This window comes from Schistocerca americana, chromosome 1 (assembly GCF_021461395.2).
Source record: "Schistocerca americana isolate TAMUIC-IGC-003095 chromosome 1, iqSchAmer2.1, whole genome shotgun sequence".
Taxonomy (NCBI): Eukaryota; Metazoa; Arthropoda; class Insecta; order Orthoptera; family Acrididae; genus Schistocerca; species Schistocerca americana.
In genome coordinates this window covers 588,765,653-588,788,116 of record NC_060119.1, presented here as the reverse complement: position 1 = coordinate 588,788,116, position 22,464 = coordinate 588,765,653, and the positions used below count along the sequence as shown (strand labels likewise).

The following is a 22,464-nucleotide window of genomic DNA, read 5'->3' as shown; positions in this document are numbered from 1 at the left end:
ACCTAAAGTGGGGACCTAAACACCAAAAGGGTGAAAGAACAGGCACAAGGAGCACAACTGCAACCAATACAGGAGACCAGGTGGACAGCCAAGTTGACATAACTCAGAACACCAAGAGAGGGGAAGGAAGGGTCAACGGGGAAGGAGTGAGGATATGGAGCGGGCAGAGTGAAGGAAATGCAACCAGGGAATGAAGAATGGGTCGCAATAGCTCAGGGCCCAGTGTGCGCCACGCACAAACTCGCGAAAGAACCGTGAGCCCCCCTGGGGGGTTTATCCATCGAATTACAGTATTAAGGGGATATTTCCTGGGAGGACTAATATTGTATCTGATGTGCATATATGATAAATGAAATTAAAAAGAAAGAAAAAAAATACTTATAGAGTGTCTACTAATAAATTTGGTGCTACTTGAGCCAGGCTAACCAGCGCATATATGCACACAAATTTACCAGATACTGGAAGGAAGCCCAAGTAGCTAAAAATCCTTTATCAAAGAAGGCATGAGGTGCAAAATATAACATATAAGTTGCTAATGTTTTTGGTCCTTTCAGCTCCTTACATTATTCACAGATTTCCTTTTGGATTCTATTGTTTACATTCTTTTGTTACACATTGCTTTAAACATACACCCAAAGTATCATTTCCTTCGGGGAATGTATCTCAACTAATAACAAATTTCTATCTTAGCATTTCATATTCAAAATTTGTTATACTTACTAATCACCACTTGGTGTCCAACCTACACGAACTAAGTACTCCATCCAGGGAAACAAAACACACAAGGGGTACTGCAACTCAAGGACATTCACATCATAGATTTGGTGATTCTCATTGACCTTAAATTGAACCATTTTGAGGTTTGACTTGGAATTCGCTGTGCCAGCACGAGGGAACCTGTAGCCAAAAGAGAAAATATATTTAAGAGCCATAAGTATTGGAACAATAAGGGTTATTATATGATAGACAAGTTACAATTTGTTACCATCTTATTTAACAACTTAATCACTTATATTCAAAACAATTACAATTTCAAAATAAGGTCTGAGCCCAAAAGACTGCCACTATGTAATTATCATCTTGGTACCAGCTATCGCAAGAACCTTATACTCATTTTGGCAAACACGACTACTTCTAACATGCCACGACAATTCATTTTCAAACTTTATTACATAATGCTTCAACTGAGGGTGTATAGGTAGTTACTCACCATATAGTTGAGAGGTTGAGTGGGAAACAGGGATGTAAATAAGATTGACCTTACAGCTATGCAATCTGACAATTTTCTTTACCAGAGCCCCCCCACCCCCACCCCCCTCACACACACACACACACACACACACACACACACACACACACACTTATCCAATGGCATGAGCATTCTGTAGAGCATCTACATCTACATTTATACTCCGCAAGCCACCCAACGGTGTGTGGCGGAGGGCACTTTACGTGCCACTGTCATTACCTCCCTTTCCTGTTCCAGTCGCGTATGGTTCGCGGGAAGAACGACTGTCTGAAAGCCTCCGTGCGCACTCTAATCTCTCTAATTTTACATTCGTGATCTCCTCGCGAGGTATAAGTAGGGGTAAGCAATATATTCGATACCTCATCCAGAAACGCACCCTCTCGAAACCTGGCGAGCAAGCTACACCGCGATGCACAGCGCCTCTCTTGCAGCGTCTGCCACTTGAGTTTATTAAACATCTCTATAACGCTATCACGGTTACCAAATAACGCTGTGACGAAACGCGCCGCTCTTCTTTGGATCTTCTCTATCTCCTCCGTCAACCCGATCTGGTACGGATCCCACACTGATGAGCAATACTCAAGTATAGGTCGAACGAGTGTTTTGTAAGCCACCTCCTTTGTTGATGGACTACATTTTCCAAGGACTCTCCCAATGAATCTCAACCTGGTACCCGCCTTACCAACAATTAATTTTATATGATCGTTCCACTTCAAATCGTTCCGCACGCATACTCCCAGATATTTTACAGAAGTAACTGCTACCAGTGTTTGTTCCGCTATCATATAATCATACAATAAAGGATCCTTCTTTCTATGTATTCGCAATACATTACATTTGTCTATGTTAAGGGTCAGTTGCCACTCCCTGCACCAAGTGCCTATCCACTGCAGATCTTCCTGCATTTCGCTACAATTTTCTAATGCTGCAACTTCTTTGTATTCTACAGCATCATCCGCGAAAAGCCGCATGGGACTTCCGACACTATCTACTAGGCCATTTATATATATTGTGAAAAGCAATGGTCCCATAACACTCCCCTGTAGCACGCCAGAGGTTACTTTAACGTCTGTAGAAGTCTCTCCATTGATAACAACATGCTGTGTTCTGTTTGCTAAAAACTCTTCGATCCAGCCACACAGCTGATCTGATATTCCATAGGCTCTTACTTTGTTTATCAGGCGACAGTGCGGAACTGTATCGAACGCCTTCCGGAAGTCAAGAAAAATAGCATCTACCTGGGAGCCTGTATCTAATATTTTCTGGGTGTCATGAACAAATAAAGCGAGTTGGGTCTCACACGATCGCTGTTTCCGGAATCCATGTTGATTCCTACATAGTAGATTCTGGGTTTCCAAAAACGACATGATACACGAGCAAAAAACATGTTCTAAAATTCCACAACAGATCGATGTCAGAGTTATAGGTCTATAGTTTTGCGCATCTGCTTGACGACCCTTCTTGAAGACTGGGACTACCTGTGCTCTTTTCCAATCATTTGGAACCTTCCGTTCCTCTAGAGACTTGCGGTACACGGCTGTTAGAAGGGGGGCAAGTTCTTTTGCGTACTCTGTGTAGAATCGAATTGGTATCCCGTCAGGTCCAGTGGAGCTTCCTCTGTTGAGTGATTCCAGTTGCTTTTCTATTCCTTGGACACTTATTTCGATGTCAGCCATTTTTTCGTTTGTGCGAGGATTTAGAGAAGGAACTGCAGTGCGGTCTTCCTCTGTGAAACAGCTTTGGAAAAAGGTGTTTAGTACTTCAGCTTTACGCGTGTCATCCTCTTTTTCAATGCCATCGTCATCCCGGAGTGTCTGGATATGCTGTTTCGAGCCACTTACTGATTTAACGTAAGACCAGAACATCCTAGGATTTTCTGTCAAGTCGGTACATAGAATTTTACTTTCGAATTCACTGAACGCTTCACGCATAGCCCTCGTTACGCTAACTTTGACATCGTTTAGCTTCTGTTTGTCTGAGAGGTTTTGGCTGCGTTTAAACTTAGAGTGAAGCTCTCTTTGCTTTCGCAGTAGTTTCCTAACTTTGTTGTTGTACCACGGTGGGTTTTTCCCGTCCCTCACAGTTTTACTCGGCACGTACCTGTCTAAAACGCATTTTACGATTGCCTTGAACTTTTTCCATAAACACTCAACATTGTCAGTGTCAGAACAGAAATTTTCGTTTTGATCTGTTAGGTAGGTGTAAGAGGAAGAAAAGGGACGAGAGGAAAAGAGAGAGGTGAATGGAAAGATGAATGGTAGGTAGATGAAGGAGAGACAGCTGAGGACTGAGCCATGATTGTCGCATTGGAGAACTCACACCTGTCTCAGCATGGTAAGTTATGTCATACATATTTTTTTTGTAAGATATTACAGTCCTCTCAAGCCATACTCTATTTTAGCAATGTTAAATGTAATTGTCTTTTAACATAGTACAATTTAATTATTTCTGACAGTATGTCACCAATAAATGCATTCTCAAATACTCTAATAATGCATCAAACAATGGAAAATCCAGGATGAAAAGTAACAATATTGTGAAAAGGAAAGTTGCTACTCGCCATACAGCGGAGGTGCTGAGTCGCAGATGGGCACAACAAAAATTCACGTGGTCCTATTCAACCCAACAAGCCACCTTCCTAGATGTTGACCTCCACCTCAAAGATGGCTACATCAGTACCTCCATCCATACCAAAACACTAAACACCAGTAATACCTCCACTTTGACAGTTGCCACCCATTCTATACCAAGAAGTTCCTTCTATACAGCCTAGCCACCTGCAGTTGTCACATCTGGAGCGATGAGTATTCCCTCTCGAAATATACCAAGGGTCTCACTAAAGCCTTCACAAACTGTAATTATTGTACCAACCTTGTATAAAAACAAATCTCCCATGCCTTATGTTTCCAGTCTCCCACCACCTTACAAATTCCCACCATCCGGCCACAGAGGAGCATTCTCTTCATAACTCAGTATCAACCAGGACTGGAGCAAATGAATTACATTCTCTGCCAGGGTTTTGACTACCTCTCGCCATGCTCTGAAATTGCTTTGTTTTAGGGTACAAAAACAACTGGTGTCATACACGCCCAAGTCAAAACTATAGAGCACAAAGACAAAGAGGAGTTAAAAAACGACTATACATAAATCCCAATTGGCATAAGAGAAGACAACTAAAAACAGAGGCATGGAGAAAGAGCTGAAGAAGATGCCACACAGAAATGGAGGTCCAAAACTAAGAATTAAATGACCTTCACCATATTGTTTAGACGGATAAAAAGTAAAAATGCGGCAGACAGCCCCTGAGTCATTTACTAAAACGGCCAATCACTCAGACAACAAACCCAAACGGTAAAAAAATGGGCATTCCGTCAGGAAGTGGCAGGCATTAAAAGTTGGGTGCAATGTGAACAAAGTGGTGGGGGAGCACCACTTAACAAAAGACGATGGCTAAAAAACCAGTGCCCAGTACGCAACCTAGTTGTAATGACCGCTTCCCAGTGGAAGGGCTGAGAGGTGGTCATCAAAGCCACTGGAAGAGGCTTCAGAACCTGGAGCTTAGGCCCATGAAGGGAGGACCAATGGTGATGCCAAAGGGACACCACCTCCTGACAGATGGCAACACCGAGATCATTGGAGGGAATGTAGGAACTAGTGGCTTGAGGTACAAGGACTGCAGCCTTGGCAGCAGTGTCAACAGCCTCATTTCCTGACAGTGCAACATGGCACACCAACATCACAGTGGCTCCACCAAGAGTGAGCAACTGACAGTTTTCCTGGGCCCATTGCACTTTGGGATGGGCAGTGTAAAACGTACATAGACTTTGAAGGGTGCTGAGAGAGTCTGAGCAGGGGATACAATCGAAAAGTCTGTGCCACCAGATGTACTCTGTGCTCTGCTACAGGGTGAAGAGCTCAGCTGCCGTAGACGATATCGAAAGACGTTGGTGCCAATGACGAAGGCACACCCGACACCGCAGACAATAAGAGAGCCATCAGTGGAACAAAGGTACTATCACTAAGTTCCATGCAAAATTCATGAAACTGAAGGTGACAGAGAGAGATCGTTCCTTAGGAAGCGAATGAAGGCCAAGGTAAACAGAGGCGGCTTCACGGAGCCAAGGTGGTGAAGGGTTCACACCCACTGGGAAATTTGCAGGTAGTGTGAAGTTAAGCCACTGGGGGAAGTGCCGAAAGCAACTCCAGGAGGTAACAGAAAAGAGGGACACGCCCTACTGGCAATCAAGGGAATCATCGATGGAGGTGGCATAGGATGGGGGACCATGCATGGCATACAAACGGCATTCGTACCTGCTGAGAAGAAAGTGACAGCAGTAACACAGTGGTAGTTCAGCACCTTCAGCATACAGATTCTCAACCAGGCTCGTGTAGTGGGCGCCAGTGGCCAAACAGATGCCACGATGGTGTATAGTGTTGAGACGGCGTAAGAGGGATGGACAGGCACACACACAAACAAAGCACCCATAGTCTAGTTTTCAACAGGCAAGGGACCGGTACAAGCGGAGAAGGGTGGTTCAATCTGCACTCCAGGAAGTACTATTGAGGGCATGTAGGACACTGAGGGACCGCTAGCTGCCAGGTAAAATATGTGGGAGGACCAAAAGAGTTTACTACTGAGCATGAGCCCCAGGAATTTCATAGTTTCAGTGGCAGTGTCAGTGTCGTCGTAACTGCCGTCTGCATCACTTCTGCTGTGCAGCGAGCTACGTTAATTTAAGTATTAACTGTATTTTTCTTACTTGTCACTTCTTCTTCCGTGTGTTTTTGCTTTTAGGAAGCTTTAATTGTCGAGTGCTAGCAATAGTGTTCCATAGATTTCGTGTTTGTTTTGAATACAGTCAGAGAGAGTCCCTTTAGTCAACCATAGTGACAGTAGTGCTAGTGTTTGTTTTCAGTACAGTCCAGAGACAGGTAGTGCTATTTTCATTGTTTTCTACAATAAGTGTCTAGTAACCACAGGTTAGTCAACTATCAGCCGCCTTTAGTGAATTAGCAGTCTAGTTAAAAGTTGATTAACTCTCTACAGTAAATTGATTTCTTAGGATGGATAGAATGTGTGACTGCTGTGTACGGACACAGGAGGAGCTGGCCACTGTTCACGAACAGCTGAACGTATTGATGGCCGCAGTCAGCCCTCTACAGCCTGCTACCTCGGAGTGTAGCGGCAGTGGGGAGTCTGGTGCATCGCATGGTACATCCCAGGTGTTACATGCTTCACCCACTGTCCCTGCTGTCGAGACATCTTCGCGGGTACTGTGCGCGGTTGAGCCACCCTCTCCCCAAGGGGAGTGGTGGGCTTCAGCGGCATTCGCGGCGCACGAGGCGAAGGGTCAATGTGGAGGCTGGCCATGTGGCATCGCCCGCTCTGCCTGTGAGTGGACATGTGGCCGCTCCTTCAGCAAGGTCCGAGCAGGCACATGGGGTGAGGGGTTTATTAGTTATTGGGAGCTCCAACGTTAGGCGGGTGAAGGAGCCCCTTAGGGAAATAGCGGAAAGGTCGGGGAAGAAGGCCAGTGTTCACTCTGTCTGCTTGCCGGGGGGTCTCATCCGAGATGTGGAGGAGGCCCTGGCGGTGGCAATAGAGAGCACTGGGTGCACCCGACTGCAAATTTTTGCTCATGTCGGCACCAATGACTCCTGCCGTCTGGGTTCAGAGGTCATCCTCAGTTCGTACAGGCAGTTGGCAGAGTTGGTGAAGGCAAAAAGCCTCGCTCGCGGGGTGGAATCTGAGGTAACTATTTACAGTATCGTTCCCAGAACCGATCACAGTCCTCTGGTTTGGAGCCGAGTGGAAGGCTTAAACCAGAGGCTCAGACGATTCTGCGGAGATCTGGGGTGCAAATTTCTTGACCTCCACTATCAGGTGGAGAAATGTATGGTCCCCCTGAATAGGTCAGGCGTGCACTACACGCAGGAAGCGGCTACAAGGGTAGCGAAGTACGTGTGGGGTGCACATGTGGGTTTTTTAGGTTAGAGAATTCCCTCCCTAGGCCCGACAAGACACCTCCTGAGACGCGGCAAGGTAGGAGTAGGCAAAATGCAACAGGGAATAACAATATTAATGTGCTAATAGTAAACTGCAGGAGCGTCTATAGAAAGGTCCCAGAACTGCTCTCATTAATAAACGGTCACAATGCCCACATAGTACCAGGGACAGAAAGTTGGCTCAATCCAGACGTAAACAGTAATGAAATCCTAAACTCAGATTGGAATGTATACCGCACGGACAGGCTGGACAGTGAAGGGGGAGGCGTGTTTATAGCGATAAGAAGTGCAATAGTATCGAAGGAAATTGAGACTCGAAATCAAGGGAAAAAAAATTTTCCGAATCTAAGCCGCGCCTGAAATTTGAGACTCGAAATTCAAGGGGACAGAAAAATTATAGGCCGCATCTCCAAATCGAAACAAAGTTGGTCCATTTTAATATGAGACACAATTTAGGTCGAATGAATGACGATACAGCTACAGTAGTTTGGTTCGAGTCGTAAGCTTAGCAGTTAAGCTCTACCAGGTAGCCATTGCTATGCGTCAGGCGCTCCGTCCGTTTTTATATGGGTACCCTTCCTTTTCCACGTGCTTCGTCTGGTTTGAATTGATTGTTTATTTTTCTTTGATCTGATAAGCGCAGTTTTCTTTGTTATAGGTCTTTATCACTCCAAGCTGAAAATGCATTACTGTACTGTGTCATGCATTGTTTGTCGCATTCTGATAGTGCGTGTTTACGGCCTGTCGCCGCTCGCGGCATGGCTTGCTTTTGTGCGCGCTACCGCCGCCCCCCGCCCCCCCCCCCATTTTTTTTGTTTTTTAAGGGGGGGGGGGGGGGGGGGGAGAGGAATCGTCTCATTAATGAAACACTGGCAAGAAACTGCTATTTGTTGTTACTTACACTGCTGCTTTCTTTGATAATGATCAACAACAACCAACTAATAGACTGCGTATGATAGATGTTCTGAACGAGAGTTAGCGAAAAATTTTCACCGTTTGAAAATCTTTGCAGGCGCCTCTTTAGTACATTACATTCTACACAGAAATTAGTCATCTTAGATTTAAAAATCTAGTCAATTGCCGTGCTCCATTTCTGACTGTATCACTATTAAGCATAAGAATAATACGAATATAAACATGACATGATATGTATATTCTTCCGTGTTTGCTGTTGTCTCACTCTAGTTTCGTAGTTTATTAGGCAGACAGGATTTAAATGAGATAGCAGCAAACATGAAACAACACATGGCAAAATGTTTATTTATTTGCGTATTATTCTTATGGTGACGAGAATACTGCATGTGATTCACAATTTATAAAAGTTCCAATTAGCAACCATCTCATCTCACAGATAGGAAAAAATTCAGAACGTAGAGTTGGCCATATTGACAAACATCCCAAACAGTCTTGCAGGCAGATTTTCGTAGTACATTGAAATGCTGCTACATTCTAAGATGAACAATACGGAATTTGTATTTACTTCGTTGGATAATGTATGAAAATGCAGTGGTTGAAACTCGGGGTGGAGAAAATAGCTCTTCTTCCACCTTTCTTTTTTTAAATTTATTTACTGACGCACAGGTTTTGGCGCCAGTATTTATCTTTGTGCCTAAAAAGCATGCCTGTGTAGTGCTACATATATTCGACGGCAGAAGTAAGTTGTGGCGGCACCCACCAACGTTTTTCAGAATTTCCGCTTGCTTTGCAATCGATTCTAAGCCGCAGGTGCTTTTTTAGATTACAAAAACTGGAAAAAAAGTGCGGCTTAGATTCGAGTAAATACGGTACCTGACGGCTCAACACAAAAGTTTTGTCTCAAGTACAGATAGTGTTGAGGATCAGTGGACAAAGTTCAAAATCATCGCACAATATGCGTTAGATGAGTATGTGCCAAGAAAGATCGTAAGAGATGGAAAAGAGCCACCGTGGTACAACTACCGAGTTAGAAAACTGCTGCGGAAGCAAAGGGAACTTCACAGCAAACATAAACATAGCCAAAGCCTTGCAGACAAACAAAAATTATGTGAAGCGAAATGTAGTGTGAGGAGGGCTATGTGAGAAGCGTTCAATGAATTTGAAAGTAAAGTTCTAAATGCTGACTTGGCAGAAAATCCTAAGAAATTATGGTCTCATGTCAGAGCAGTAGGTGGATCAAAACAAAATGTCCAGACAGTCTGTGACCAAAATGGTACTGAAACAGAGGATGACAGACTAAAGGCCGAAATACTAAATGTCTTTTTCCAAAGCTGTTTCACAGAGCAAGACTGCACTGTAGTTCCTTCTCTAGATTGTCGCACAGATGACAAAATGGTAGATATCGAAATAGACGACAGAGGGATAGAGAAACAATTAAAATCGCTCAAAAGAGGAAAGCCCGCTGGATCTGATGGGATACCAGTTCGATTTTACACAGAGTACGTGAAGGAACTTGCCCCCCTTCTTGCAGCGGTGTACCATAGGTCTCTAGAAGAGCGTAGCGTTCCAAAGGATTGGAAAAGGGCACAGGTCATGCCCGTTTTCAAGAAGGGAAGTCGAACAGATGTGCAGAACTATAGACCTATATCTCTAACGTCGATCAGTTGTGGAATTTTGGAACACATATTATGTTCGAGTATAATGACTTTTCTGGAGACTAGAAATCTACTCTGTAGGAATCAGCATGGGTTTAGAAAAAGACTGTCGTGTGAAACCCAGCTCGCGCTATTCATCCACGAGACTCAGAAGGCCATAGACACGGGTTCACAGGTAGATGCCATGTTTCTTGACTTCCGCAAGGCGTTCGATCCAGTTCCCCACAGTCGTTTAATGAACAAAGTAAGAGCATATGGACTATCGGACCAACTGTGTGATTGGATTGAAGAGTTCCTAGATAACAGAATGCAGCATGTCATTCTAAATGGAGAGAAGTCTACCGAAGTAAGAGTGATTTCAGGTGTGCCGCAGGGGAGTGTCGTAGGACCGTTGCTATTCACAATATACATAAATTACCTTTAGGATGACATCGGAAGTTCACTGAGGCTTTTTGCGGATGATGCTGTGGTATATCAAGAAGTTGTAACAATGGAAAATTGTACTGAAATACAAGAGGATCTGCAGCGAATTGACGCATGGTGCAGGGAATGGCAATTGAATCTCAATGTAGACAAGTGTAATGTGCTGCGAATACACAGAAAGAAAGATCCCTTATCATTTAGCTACAATACAGCAGGTCAGCAACTGGAAGCAGTTAATGCCATAAATTATCTGGGAGTACGCATTAGGAGTGATTTAAAATGGAATGATCATATAAAGTTGATCATCGGTAAAACAGATGCCAGACCGAGATTCATTGGAAGAATCCTAAGGAAATGCAATCTGAAAACAAAGGAAGTAGGTTACAGTACGCTTGTTCGCCCGCTGCTTGAATACTGCTCAGCAGTGTGGGATCCGTACCAGATAGGGTTGATAGAAGAGATAGAGAAGATCCAACAGAGAGCAGCGCGCTTCATTACAGGATCATTTAGTAATTGCCAAAGCGTTATGGAGATGATAGATAAACTCCAGTGGAAGATCTGCAGGAGAGACACTCAGTAGCTCGGTACGGGCTTTTGTTGAAGTTTCGAGAACACACCTTCACCAAAGAGTCAAGCAGTATATTGCTCCCTCCTACGTATATCTCATGAAGAGACCATGAGGATAAAATCAGTGATATTAGAGCCCACACAAAGGCATACCGACAATCCTTCTTTCCATGAACAATATGAGACTGGAATAGAAGGGAGAACCGATAGAGGTACTCGAGGTACCCTCCGCCACACACCGTCAGGTGGCTTGCGGAGTATGGATGTAGGTGTAAAATAGAAGAGCAACAGGTCCAAGATGTAAAGATGGTGGGAGAAACCAACTGCACCACTAGAAATTCATACAGAAGGTTTTGTCAGTGGAAAAACGAAAGCCATTGTCAATGCCCCAGGAATAAAGATGATCAAGACATATCTAAACACGTCGCTCTGTGTGAGAAGTCCATGGAGAACAGCAATAGATGGGAAAATTGTCAACAAAAAGGAAATCAGAGATGCCCGGCACGTGCAGGTCATTATAGGGTTAATGGCGATAGCTACAGAGGGTGACGCTCTGTTTGGAACCCTGAGGCACACTGGTTTCCTGGAAAAGGTGTTTGACAAGGCAGAACCCACACGCACCTTGAAAACTAGGTATTTTAAAAAGAGACAGGGACATGCTACGGTAAAGAGGAAGTGGGAGGAATGGAATGTCCTGCAGTGGTAAGGATAATGTTCGTAAGATATTTCAAGTGCTCACCATAAGTAGCAGAAATGGTGGAGGTACCTGTCCAATAAGCTAAAGAAAGTCAGCCCTGGTGACAGCGTATGACAGAGGGACATAAACGGTACAGAAGGAAAAAGTCAGGTGAGGAAGGAAAAGGCGAACTGCAACGGCTTGAAGATAGGTAGCGGAGATGGGTTGACAATGAATGTCATCCCGTATGAGCTGCATGATGCCCCAGTGAGATGGAATGCCGACCTCAGGGGTAAGGTCAAAACAAACCGGGAAGACTTGTTGAAGTTCAAAGCGGTCGTGAGGACGCAGTTTTGTTTTCTGAAGGCACAGTACAAGGGGATGCTGCAACACTAAAAGCAGTCATAAATCCTCTTTGTGGGACTGAAGGCAGCAACCTTTCCATTGAAGGAGAGTCACAATGAGGAAGCAATGAAGGGGTGTCACCTCAGCAGTTGCTGAGTGATAGCCTGCGAAGACTTGCTGCTACAGGGCACAGAAGCAGGAGTATCCTGCCCCATGAGGTCCACAGAAGCATCAGCTAGCTTGTGTTGTCGGTTTGTGGAATTGAAAGCAGAAAAATGGTTGGTGGTGCGAACAGGGATATGGAGGCCAGCCGGCCTACGGTACCAGAACTAGTTCTGCAAGGTTCGCAGGAGAGCTTCTGTAAAGTTTGGAAGGTAGGAGACGAGATACTGGCAGAAGTAAAGCTGTGAGTACCGGGCGTGAGTCGTGCTTCGGTAGCTCAGATGGTAGAGCACTTGCCCGCGAAAGGCAAAGATCCCGAGTTCGAGTCTTGGTCGGGCACACAGTTTTAATCTGCCAGGAAGTTTCATATCAGTGCACACTCCGCTGCAGAGTAAAAATCTCATTCAGTGCTGAAATTGTTCTTATGTCAGCAACAGACATTATGGTACATTCCCAATAACACCACAGACACGTCCCGCAAAGGAGGGGAAAAAGAATAGCAAGGGCTTAGACATGCAGCACAGAAGGGAAAAGATGCTGCAATGGCTGGGACCCCGTGGCAGCCAAGCACGAACCCACCAAAGAGTAGTGAGCCCCCTAGGGGCGTGTGCCCTGAAATGGAAATGTCCTACCCATATCCATTCCACCCTTCCCATAGTGATATTCCGCCATTCACCCAGCCTCCATTATACTCATCCATCCCTATGCAGCCCCTGCTCCCAACCCCTTATCTCATGGTTCACACCCCTGTAATAGGCCTAGATGCAAGGCCTGTCCTATACTTCCTCCCACCACCACCTACTCCAGTTCAGTCACAAACATCACCTATCCCAATAAAAGGCAGCGCTACCCGTGAAACCAGTCATGTGATCTACACGCTAAGTTGCAACCACTGTGCTCCATTCTGTCAACAAACTGTCTGACCACATGAAAGGCCAAGCTGTGGCCAAGAAACAAGTGGACCACTCTGTTGCTGAACATGCTGCCAAACATGAGATCCTTCATTTCAATGACTGCTTCACAGCCTGTGCCATATTGATCCTTCCCACCACCACTAGCTTTTCTGACTTGTGCAGGTAGGAGCTTTCCCTGCAATATGTTCCCATAACCCTCCTGACCTCAACCTACATTAGAAATTGTCATCTCCCATCCAGCCCCTTCACTGTTCCCACTCCGGTGCTACACAGCTCTCATTCCTCCATCACATCCAGTCTTTTTACTTCTCTCCTTTGCCCCCAATTCTCTGCTGCACTCCATCTAACCTCCTGACTGCACATAACTGCCCACCCTCTTTCCACCTCGTCCCTGTGCACTCCCCAACAGCATGTCACTGTTCGCCACCCCTACCCCACTATCCCTCCCCCTCCCCACCCCAGCCTCCTCCTTACCCCCACCCAGTCTCCACTCACATCATGTACTGGTGCTGCTGCTTGCAGTGTAGCTTCAGTTGCCTGAGACTGCAGTCATGTGTGTGTGAGTTGTGTTTGCATGAGTGTGTGAGAGTGTGTGTGTGTGTGTGTGTGTGTGTGTGTGTGTGTGTGTTTGTCATTTAGTTTTGATGAAGGCCTTATATTTGTGCAGTCTTTTTGTTGTGCCTATCTGCAACTCAGCATCTCCACTATATAGTGAGTAGAAACTTTCCTTTTCACAATATAACTAATAATGCATCAGTTCATTTCACTGATAGTGCAGCACATGTCTCATCATTTGGTCACAGGTGCTATGTGATAGGGAATGTAAATAAAGTCTCATACTCTTTGATATTGAAATTTTTTCTAGTGTAGAGGCACATGGGGACATAATCAAATCAACAGTGATTTAACTTAAAACTGACCTCATTAAATCTGGATTCCACTCCTGTAGCACAGGGATTCCTTTAAGAACTTTGCAATTTAGTAGTCGTACAACATGAGCACAAAGCCAGCAACCATACATTATTAACTAGTAAATGTGTTAGATACTGATGAAACTTACACATCAGAAGTGTTTCTGTAGTAAAGTGATGTTACCTCATTGAATAGTTGCAGATTGAGAGGAAAAATGTGAACATTGACTGTACAGGTGAGATAGAATTGGTGGTAGTAATAGAATGACAAATTGACTTTCTCAGAACTGTTAATTATTTTAAGTTCTTGATAATAAAGGTAACAATATAACAATAGTGATAATAATGGCAGATGCAATATGAGACAATGTAGCTGCTAATGACACATTTGTTGACAGTTGTGCTATTTTACTTTCCTTTCAATTCCCAAGACACAAGCAACAAAACTATAAAAAATCTTTATAACAATGAAACACTGTTATTTCAAATGACCAACGACCTCATTTGTTTATTTCACATTCTATCATCTGTTAAATTTTACACTTATGTGAAAAATAAGTTATCTATCCACATACCTATATTCCTCAAAATCTCCTAAATGAGAAGTTGAAGATGGGAAGCAATATATTTTAACATCACTTTCATCAACTTCTTCATACGCTATCCTGTATATTCCATCTGAAACACAATTGTATGCAACTGAGCAAACATGAGTTAATGTAAAACAAAACTAGTGGTTTCCACTATTAAGTACACATCTTCTGTTACTATATCTGTGTTATCTAGTTTCTTAAAACTGAAAACTGTTTCAGTATTAACTCCGCTCCAAATGCACAGGCAAGGTATTCCCAAGCATATTCAATAACAGTAATTAATGAAATTCAATATTATTTATAATTTCTTGAACAAGTATTACAAAGAAGTATAACTTGAGTAAATAGCACATTAAAATCTTCCTAAAATTTAAACATTTAAAATACTGTGTATTCAATCGGCTGAATATAACTTTAGTTAAAAAAAATTCTGGGTGTGTGAGTAGGTCACTGTCTTGTGATATTGATAATATCTCACTCAATGTTGTGAGTTACAACATTATAATGGGGCATTAACTGTAGGAGTATTATATTCAATTCTTACATACTAACGTTCATCTTGCCTCTATTTTCCACTTGTCAAGAACATTACAGAACTCATCTCCTAATTTTGAGATAGTGGTTTGGGAAGGGGGCAGGGGATGGAACTGCAGTGACATCAATGCTGTTCCCAAAATGCCCAGAGGAGCAACAAAAACACAGTACACAATATTCTTTCAGCCTCCTCTTTATTGCTGCATGCAATAGGTTACTCTCAAAATGGCAACACAGGTAACAGTAGCCTCATGTTGGCAGGCTGCTTATCATCTCAGTCACCTCTCTAACCACCCACTTGGAAGTAAATGGTTGACAAATGAGTAACTGAGCTTTCCAAACCTGCAGTCATTATGCTCTATCTATAAAATGCTCTAGTAATCATGAGATAACAGCTCACCCCCAACACCACCACACATACCAGTCTGTGGCTGCCACGAACAACGTGGACTTTTTAAGTGTGTGTGACTTCTCAAAAACATCTTTCATCGAGCTGTAAGCTTCTCTAGTTTTGTTGATACTTCAGTAAATCAATTTGATAGCCACTAAGCAGGAAAGTTTTAGCACACCTTCACCAACTCCCTGAATGTTTAATACACATTCTCCTCCTAGTTGGTTTTATTTTGTACTGCAATAACGTTGTGTATTGTTTATTCTTTTTGAAGCCAATGGTTCAATACTAGTGAAAGTTCAATGGTAGAACAGAGTATGTTGTCCTTGACAGTGAATGTTCATCAGAGACAAGGGTATCATCAGGTGTGTCCCAGGGAAGTGTGATAGGACCACTGTTATTCTGTGTATATGTAAATGATCTGGTGGACAGGGCAAGCACTAATCTGCAGCTGTTTGCTGATGGTGATGTGGTGTATGGGAAGGTGTCATCCTCGAGTCACTGTAGGAAAATACTAGATGACTTAGACAAAATTTCTAGCTGGTGTGATGAATGGCAGCAGGCCCTAAATGTAGAATAGTGTATGGTAATGCAGAAGAGTGGGAAAAACAAACCCATAATGTCTGATTACAGCATTAGTCTCATTGATTAAATATCTAGATGTAATACTGCTCAGCAATATGAAATGGAATGAGCATGTAAGGACTGCAGTAGGGATGCTGAATGCTCAACTTCGTTTGTTGAGAAAATTTTAAGAAAATGTGATTCATCACTAAAGCAGATCTCATATAGGACACTAGTGTGACCCACTGTTGAGTGCTATTTGTGTGTTTGGGATCTGCACCAGGTCAGATTAAAGGAAGACATCAAAGCAGTTCAGAGGTGGGCTCCTAGATTTGTTACCGGTATGTTCTGACAACAAGAAAATATTACAGAGATCTTAAGGAACTCAAATGGCAATCACTGGAGGAAATGTTACATTATTTTGAAGGAGTACTACTGACAAAATGTAGAGAACCAGCATCTGAAGCGACAGCAGGATGACTCTCCTGTCGTCAACATACACTGGTGTCCAAAATTAAAGCAACAAACAGAAATTTTGCAAGGTTGCCTTTATTTTGCCACAAAACAGTATAAACAGGTGATAGTACAGTAGAAACAATGTAAAGAATACAGAACTTAAACAACTGCAGCATGCATAATGGTAAACACAAATGTTTTGTGTTTTTTCCATCTTAATGGATCTGCACATACATTCCAACAACTGGTTAATGTGCTCAGTATGGGATGTGACCACCTCTGGCAGCAATAAAGGCCTGACAACGATGGGGCACGCTGTGAATTATATCATCAGGCAATTATGTCATGAGGCAATAATGCCCGTTCTTCCTGCAGAGCTGCTTGCAGTCTTTGAGAGTTGTTGGTGGATGCTGGCGTGATGCAAGCTGTGTCCCTATAGCATCCAAGTTATGCTCTATGGAATTCAAATTGGGAGAGCAAGCAGGCCACACAATATGTGCAATATCTTCTGTTTCCAAGAAAACATCAGTCAACCATGCTCTATGAGGTTGAGCATTATCGTCCATCAATACGAAGCCTGGGCCCACAGCACCTTGCAACAACTGCAAATGAGGTCCCAAGATCTCATCACAATATCTGACAGCAGTTAAACCTTGCTGATTCACCCATGCAATTTCATGAATAGGAGTTTGAGTGGTCAACATTATCCATGGCCACACCATTAGGGATCCTCCTCACATCCCTTGAGAACCACTCTCCAGACTAAATCTGGACTCATCTGTGAAAACAACATTGTCCACTGTTTGGCTGCCTAGGTGGCATGTTGATGACTTGTCTCTAGATACTTCGGAGTTAGACATGTAGCAGGTCTCCTGCAATAAAGGCCACTCTACCAAAGCATTCTGCACAGGGGGGGGGGGGGGGGGGGGGGGGGGGGAGTTGTCTCGATAAACACGTCTGGAGGATGCTATAAGCACAACACTTGTTGCTGTGCATTGCTAAGGCAGTACTGCCATGCCCTTACAGCCAAATAATGGTCATCTCTTCTGAAATCTCACATGGTCGGCTCTGCCCTGGTCTTCGGGATACAGTTTTGGTCTGTATACACTGTCGCCACATCTGAGAAAAAAGAGAGATTCACACTAAGCCATCAGCCCACATCAGTTTACAACTTTCCTGCTTCCTTTCTTTCTGTAGCCCTTGGCCACAGAGTGTCTGGTAGGCATCAACTCTGTGCCATATTGCACCGTCTTTGGTTGTGAACACAGTGATTGTGGATGTGGGGTTAACCAGCAAACACTATGTTGTTTCATAGGTGCCCAGATGTCATCGTTGGCATTATTGTGCATTGACCAGAATGCCTTCTTCCATGCAGAACATGAGCGTACGAACATCTGGTTGACAGTTTGTATGATTATATCGTGAATTAGACATAGGATGGAGAAATAGCAGTTTGTTGCTGTAATTTTGGACACCAGTACACATTTCATGTAAGGGTAGTGAAAATAAGATTAGAGAGATTAGAGCTCGTATGGAGACATTTAGACAGCTGTTTTTCCCTCACTCTATTTGTGAGTGGAACAGGAAAGGAAATGACAAGTAGTGGTACAAGGTATCCTCTACCACACACCATATGGTGGCTGGCATATTATGTATGTAGATGTAAAATATATAATTTGTTTCTGAAGTTTAAAGTTTGTTTAGTCACCCATCCAGTGTGCAGGTTAGCACTATTCTTTATGTGGTGATGGTGGCAGGTGGCACACAAGTATCCCAAGCATGTAGTGGGGTTTCCTATATAATCTGGGATCACGTGTGCGATTGGTCTTTCTACACATTTGTAAAGTAATGAGAGCAGCTCTTCATTATTTTCTATCACACACTTCCTTAAAAATAATGCTTCTAGGCTGTACTACTATCTTTTGCTATGAAGGAAGTGTTAAGACAGAATTTAATCGTTTGAAGGCATTAATTGGTGGGACATAAATCATATCTACTCAATGGGCCAACACCCATGGTTAGTTTGTTTCGATTTAGAGTGCAAAAACAACTAGGCTCATAAGTACCCATGTCAAAACTGTGAACGAAGACAAAGAGAGGAGATAAAAATGACTATACGTCAATCCCCCCCCCCCAAAAAAAAAAAAAAAAAAACGAAGGTACAGAATCAAAACTTAAATGGCCTTCGCCATATTGCTACAACAGATAAAAACTCAAATGCAGTTGACAGCTCGTGTGTTGTTTGTTAAAACGGCTGATAACTCAGGCGGCAAGCCCAAATGGGAACATAAACGGTCAAAAGGAGGGCATTCCATCATGAAATAGTGGACAGTTAAAAGTTGGGCGCAATGTGCACAAAGTGGTGGGGAAGCACCACTTAACAAATGGCAATGGCTAAAACGGCAGTGCCCAATGCACAACCTAGTTACAATGACTTCCTTGTGGCGGGAGGGCCGAGAGGAGGTAGTCCAAGCCGCTGGGAGAGGCTTAAGAACCTGGAGCTTATTTCCATGAAGGGACGACCAATGGCAATGCCAAAGTGACACCCCCTCCTGACAGATAGCAACACAGAGATCATCAGAGGGAATATAAGAACAAGTGGGCTGAGGTATAAGGACTGCAGCCTTGGCAGCAGTGTCAGCAGCCTTATTTCCTGGCAGACTGACACGACCAGTAACCCACATAATCACAATGACTCCATCAAGAGTAAGCAAGTGACAGATTTCCTGGACCTGCTGCATTAAGGGGTGGACAGTGTACAGCACACAGAGGCTTTGAAGGGTGCTGATAGAGTACGAGCAGAGGACATAATGGAAAAGTCTGTGTCATCAGATGTACTGTGTTGCCTGATACAAGGAGAAGAGCTCAGCTGTAAATACGAAGCAGTGTGACAGAAGCTGATACCGAAAAACGTCAACATCAATGACGAAGGCACACCCGACACCACAGACAGTCCAAGAGTCATCAGTGTACACAAAAGTACTACCGCTAAGTACAATGCAGAGGTCGTGAAACTGAAGGGAATAGAACAAGGATGGAGTAGTGCCCTTACGAAGCGAATGAAGGCCAAGGTGAACAAGAGCCAAGGTGGCAAAGGGTTCACACCCACTGGGAAAGTTGCAGGTAACATGAAATTAAGCTGCCGGAGCAAGAGATGGAAGTGAACTCCAGGAGGTAACAGAGAAAAGGGACACACCCCATACTGACAATCAAAGCAGTCATTGAAGAAGGAGGCATAGGATGGGGGACCATGCATGGCATACAAACGGCATGCATACATACTGAGGAGAAAGTCCCGATGGTAGGACAGCGGTAGTTAGCACTTCAGCATACAGACTCTCAACTGGACTAGTGTAAAAGGCGCCAATGGCCAAGTGGATGCCATGATGGTGGATAGTATTGAGACAGCGTAAGAAGGATAGACATACGGATACATAAAAGAAGCATGCATAGTCTAGTTTCGAACGGATATGGGACCGGTACAAATGAAGGAAGGTGATTCGATCTGCTCCCCAGGTTGGTTGGTCGGTTGGTTTGGGGGATTAAAGGGACCAGACTGCCATGGTCATCGGTCCCTTTTTCCAAAGACAAAGAACACCCACAGAGAATAAAAACAAGGAACAGAAGAGATCACAGACGATACAGAACAAGAGAAACGGAGACAAGGACAAGACAAAACGAACTAAAACCACACAGAGTGTGACGGTGGTTGGCCGACCATAGAAATAAATAAGGAAAAGCCAACCACTTAGAAACACATTAAAAAACCAGTGGAAAATCATAGGCCAAAGCCAGAGTCAACACAAAACAATAAAATAAAACAGAAACACTCAGAGTAAATGATAAAATCCCCCTGCCCGAATAAAACGTAAAACTAAGTCAGCCATAGCGGAGTCGTCTGTTAAAAGGGCAGGGAGCGTAGCAGGCAGCGCAAATGTCTGCCTGACCACTGCTAAAAGGGGGCAGGCCAACAGAATGTGGGCCACTGTCAAAGCCGCCCCACAGCGACATACAGGAGGGTCCTCCCTGCGCAGTAAATAACTGTGTGTCAGCCGGGAGTGGCCAATGCGGAGCCGGCAAAGAACTACTGAGTCCCTGCGAGTGACTCGCAGGGATGACCGACACACAGCCGTCGTCTCCTTGACAGCACGGAGTTTATTGGACATTGTCAGTTCGCGCCATTCCTCGTCCCATAGCGCCAAGATTTTGCGGCGGAAGACTGCCCGCAAATCAGTCTCAGGGAGGCCAAGGTCCAGAGATGGCTTGCTGGTGGCCTCTTTCGCCAGGCGGTCAACATGTTCGTTACCCGGGATACCGACATGACCGGGGGTCCACACAAAGACCACAGAGCGGCCGCAACAGGCGAGAGTATGCAGAGACTCGTGGATAGCCATCACCAAACGAGAACGAGGGAAACACTGGTCGAGAGCTCGTAAACCGCTCAGGGAATCGCTACAGATAACGAACGACTCACCTGAGCAGGAGCGGATATACTCTAGGGCACGAAAGATGGCGACCAGTTCAGCAGTGTAAACGCTGCAGCCATCCGGCAAGGAACGTTGTTCGGAACGGTCCCCTAGAGTGAGCGCATACGCGACACGACCAGCAACCATCGAACCGTCAGTGTAGACAATACCAGAGCCCTGATACGTGGCCAGGATAGAATAAAAGCGGCGGCGGAAGGCCTCTGGAGGGACTGAGTCCTTCGGGCCCTGTGCCAGGTCCAGCCGAAGGCAAGGGCGACGAACACACCATGGGGGTGTATGCAAAGTAGCCCGGAAAGTAGGTGGAACAGTAAAAACCTGAAGCCCAGAGAGAAGCTCTTTGACGCGGACCGCTATTGTACAACCAGACCGGGGCCGACGATCTGGCAGATGGACGACCGATCGCGGGAACAGGAGACGATAATTTGGATGCCCGGGCGAGCTTAGAACATGGGCAGCATAAGCGGCCAGCAAACGTTGGCGTCGGAACCGCAGGGGAGGTACACCTGCCTCCACTAGTACGCTGTCCACGGGGCTGGTGCGGAAAGCACCAGTGGCAAGGCGTATCCCGCTGTGGAGAATTGGGTCCAGCACCTGTAACGCAGACGGGGATGCTGAGCCATAAGCCAGGCTCCCATAATCCAGACGGGACTGGATTAACGCCTGGTAGAGCCGCAACAGGGTAAAGCGGTCGGCGCCCCAGCGGGTGTGGCTCAAGCATCTCAGAGCGTTTAGATGCCGCCAACACGTCTGTTTAAGCTGCCGGATATGAGGCAGCCAAGTCAACCGGGCATCGAAAACCACCCCCAAAAACCTGTGGGTCTCCACCACAGCAAGGAGTTCGTCGGCAAGATAAAGCCGCGGCTCAGGATGGACTGTTCGGCGCCGGCAGAAATGCATAACGCGGGTCTTGGCTGCCGAAAACTGAAACCCATGGGCTACAGCCCAAGACTGCGCCTTACGGATAGCGCCCTGTAGCTGACGTTCAACAGCTGCAATGCTGGCAGAGCTGTAATAAAGGCAGAAGTCGTCAGCATACAGGGAAGCGGAGACAGAGTTTCCCACGGCCGCAGCAAGACCGTTAATGGCTATTAAAAACAGACAGACACTTAAAACGGAACCCTGTGGCACACCGTTCTCCTGGACGTGGGAGGAACTATACGAGGCCGCGACTTGCACGCGGAAGGTACGACACGACAGAAAATTGCGGATAAAAATCGGCAGAGGACCCCGAAGACCCCATCCATGGAGCGTAGAAAGAATGTGATGACGCCACGTCGTATCGTACGCCTTCCGCATGTCGAAAAAGACAGCGACCAGGTGCTGACGGCGGGAAAAGGCAGTACGGATGGCCGACTCCAGGCTCACCAGATTGTCGGCGGCGGAGCGGCCTTTACGGAACCCACCCTGAGATGGAGCCAGAAGGCCCCTAGACTCCAGTACCCAATTCAAGCGCCGGCTCACCATCCGTTCAAGCAACTTGCAAAGAACGTTGGTGAGGCTAATGGGACGGTAGCTGTCCACCTCCAGAGGGTTCTTTCCAGGCTTCAAAACGGGGATGACAATGCCTTCCCGCCATTGCGACGGAAACTCCCCCTCGACCCAAAGACGGTTGTAAA

The 22,464-nt window shown here is 45.0% G+C and overlaps 1 protein-coding gene across 4 annotated transcripts in view; it reads right to left on the bottom strand.

Moving 5' to 3' along the window:
• LOC124606741 (dipeptidyl peptidase 9) overlaps positions 1-22,464 on the bottom strand; it is a 203,407-nt gene that overhangs the window by 124,881 nt on the left and 56,062 nt on the right. For all 4 annotated transcript variants that reach the window (XM_047138778.1, XM_047138786.1, XM_047138796.1 and 1 more), the window contains 2 exons: positions 14,399-14,501; positions 721-897 (listed from right to left, as the gene is read on the bottom strand). In XM_047138778.1, the coding sequence (XP_046994734.1) occupies positions 721-897; positions 14,399-14,501 (280 nt within the window). The remainder of the gene's footprint in view (positions 1-720; positions 898-14,398; positions 14,502-22,464) is intronic.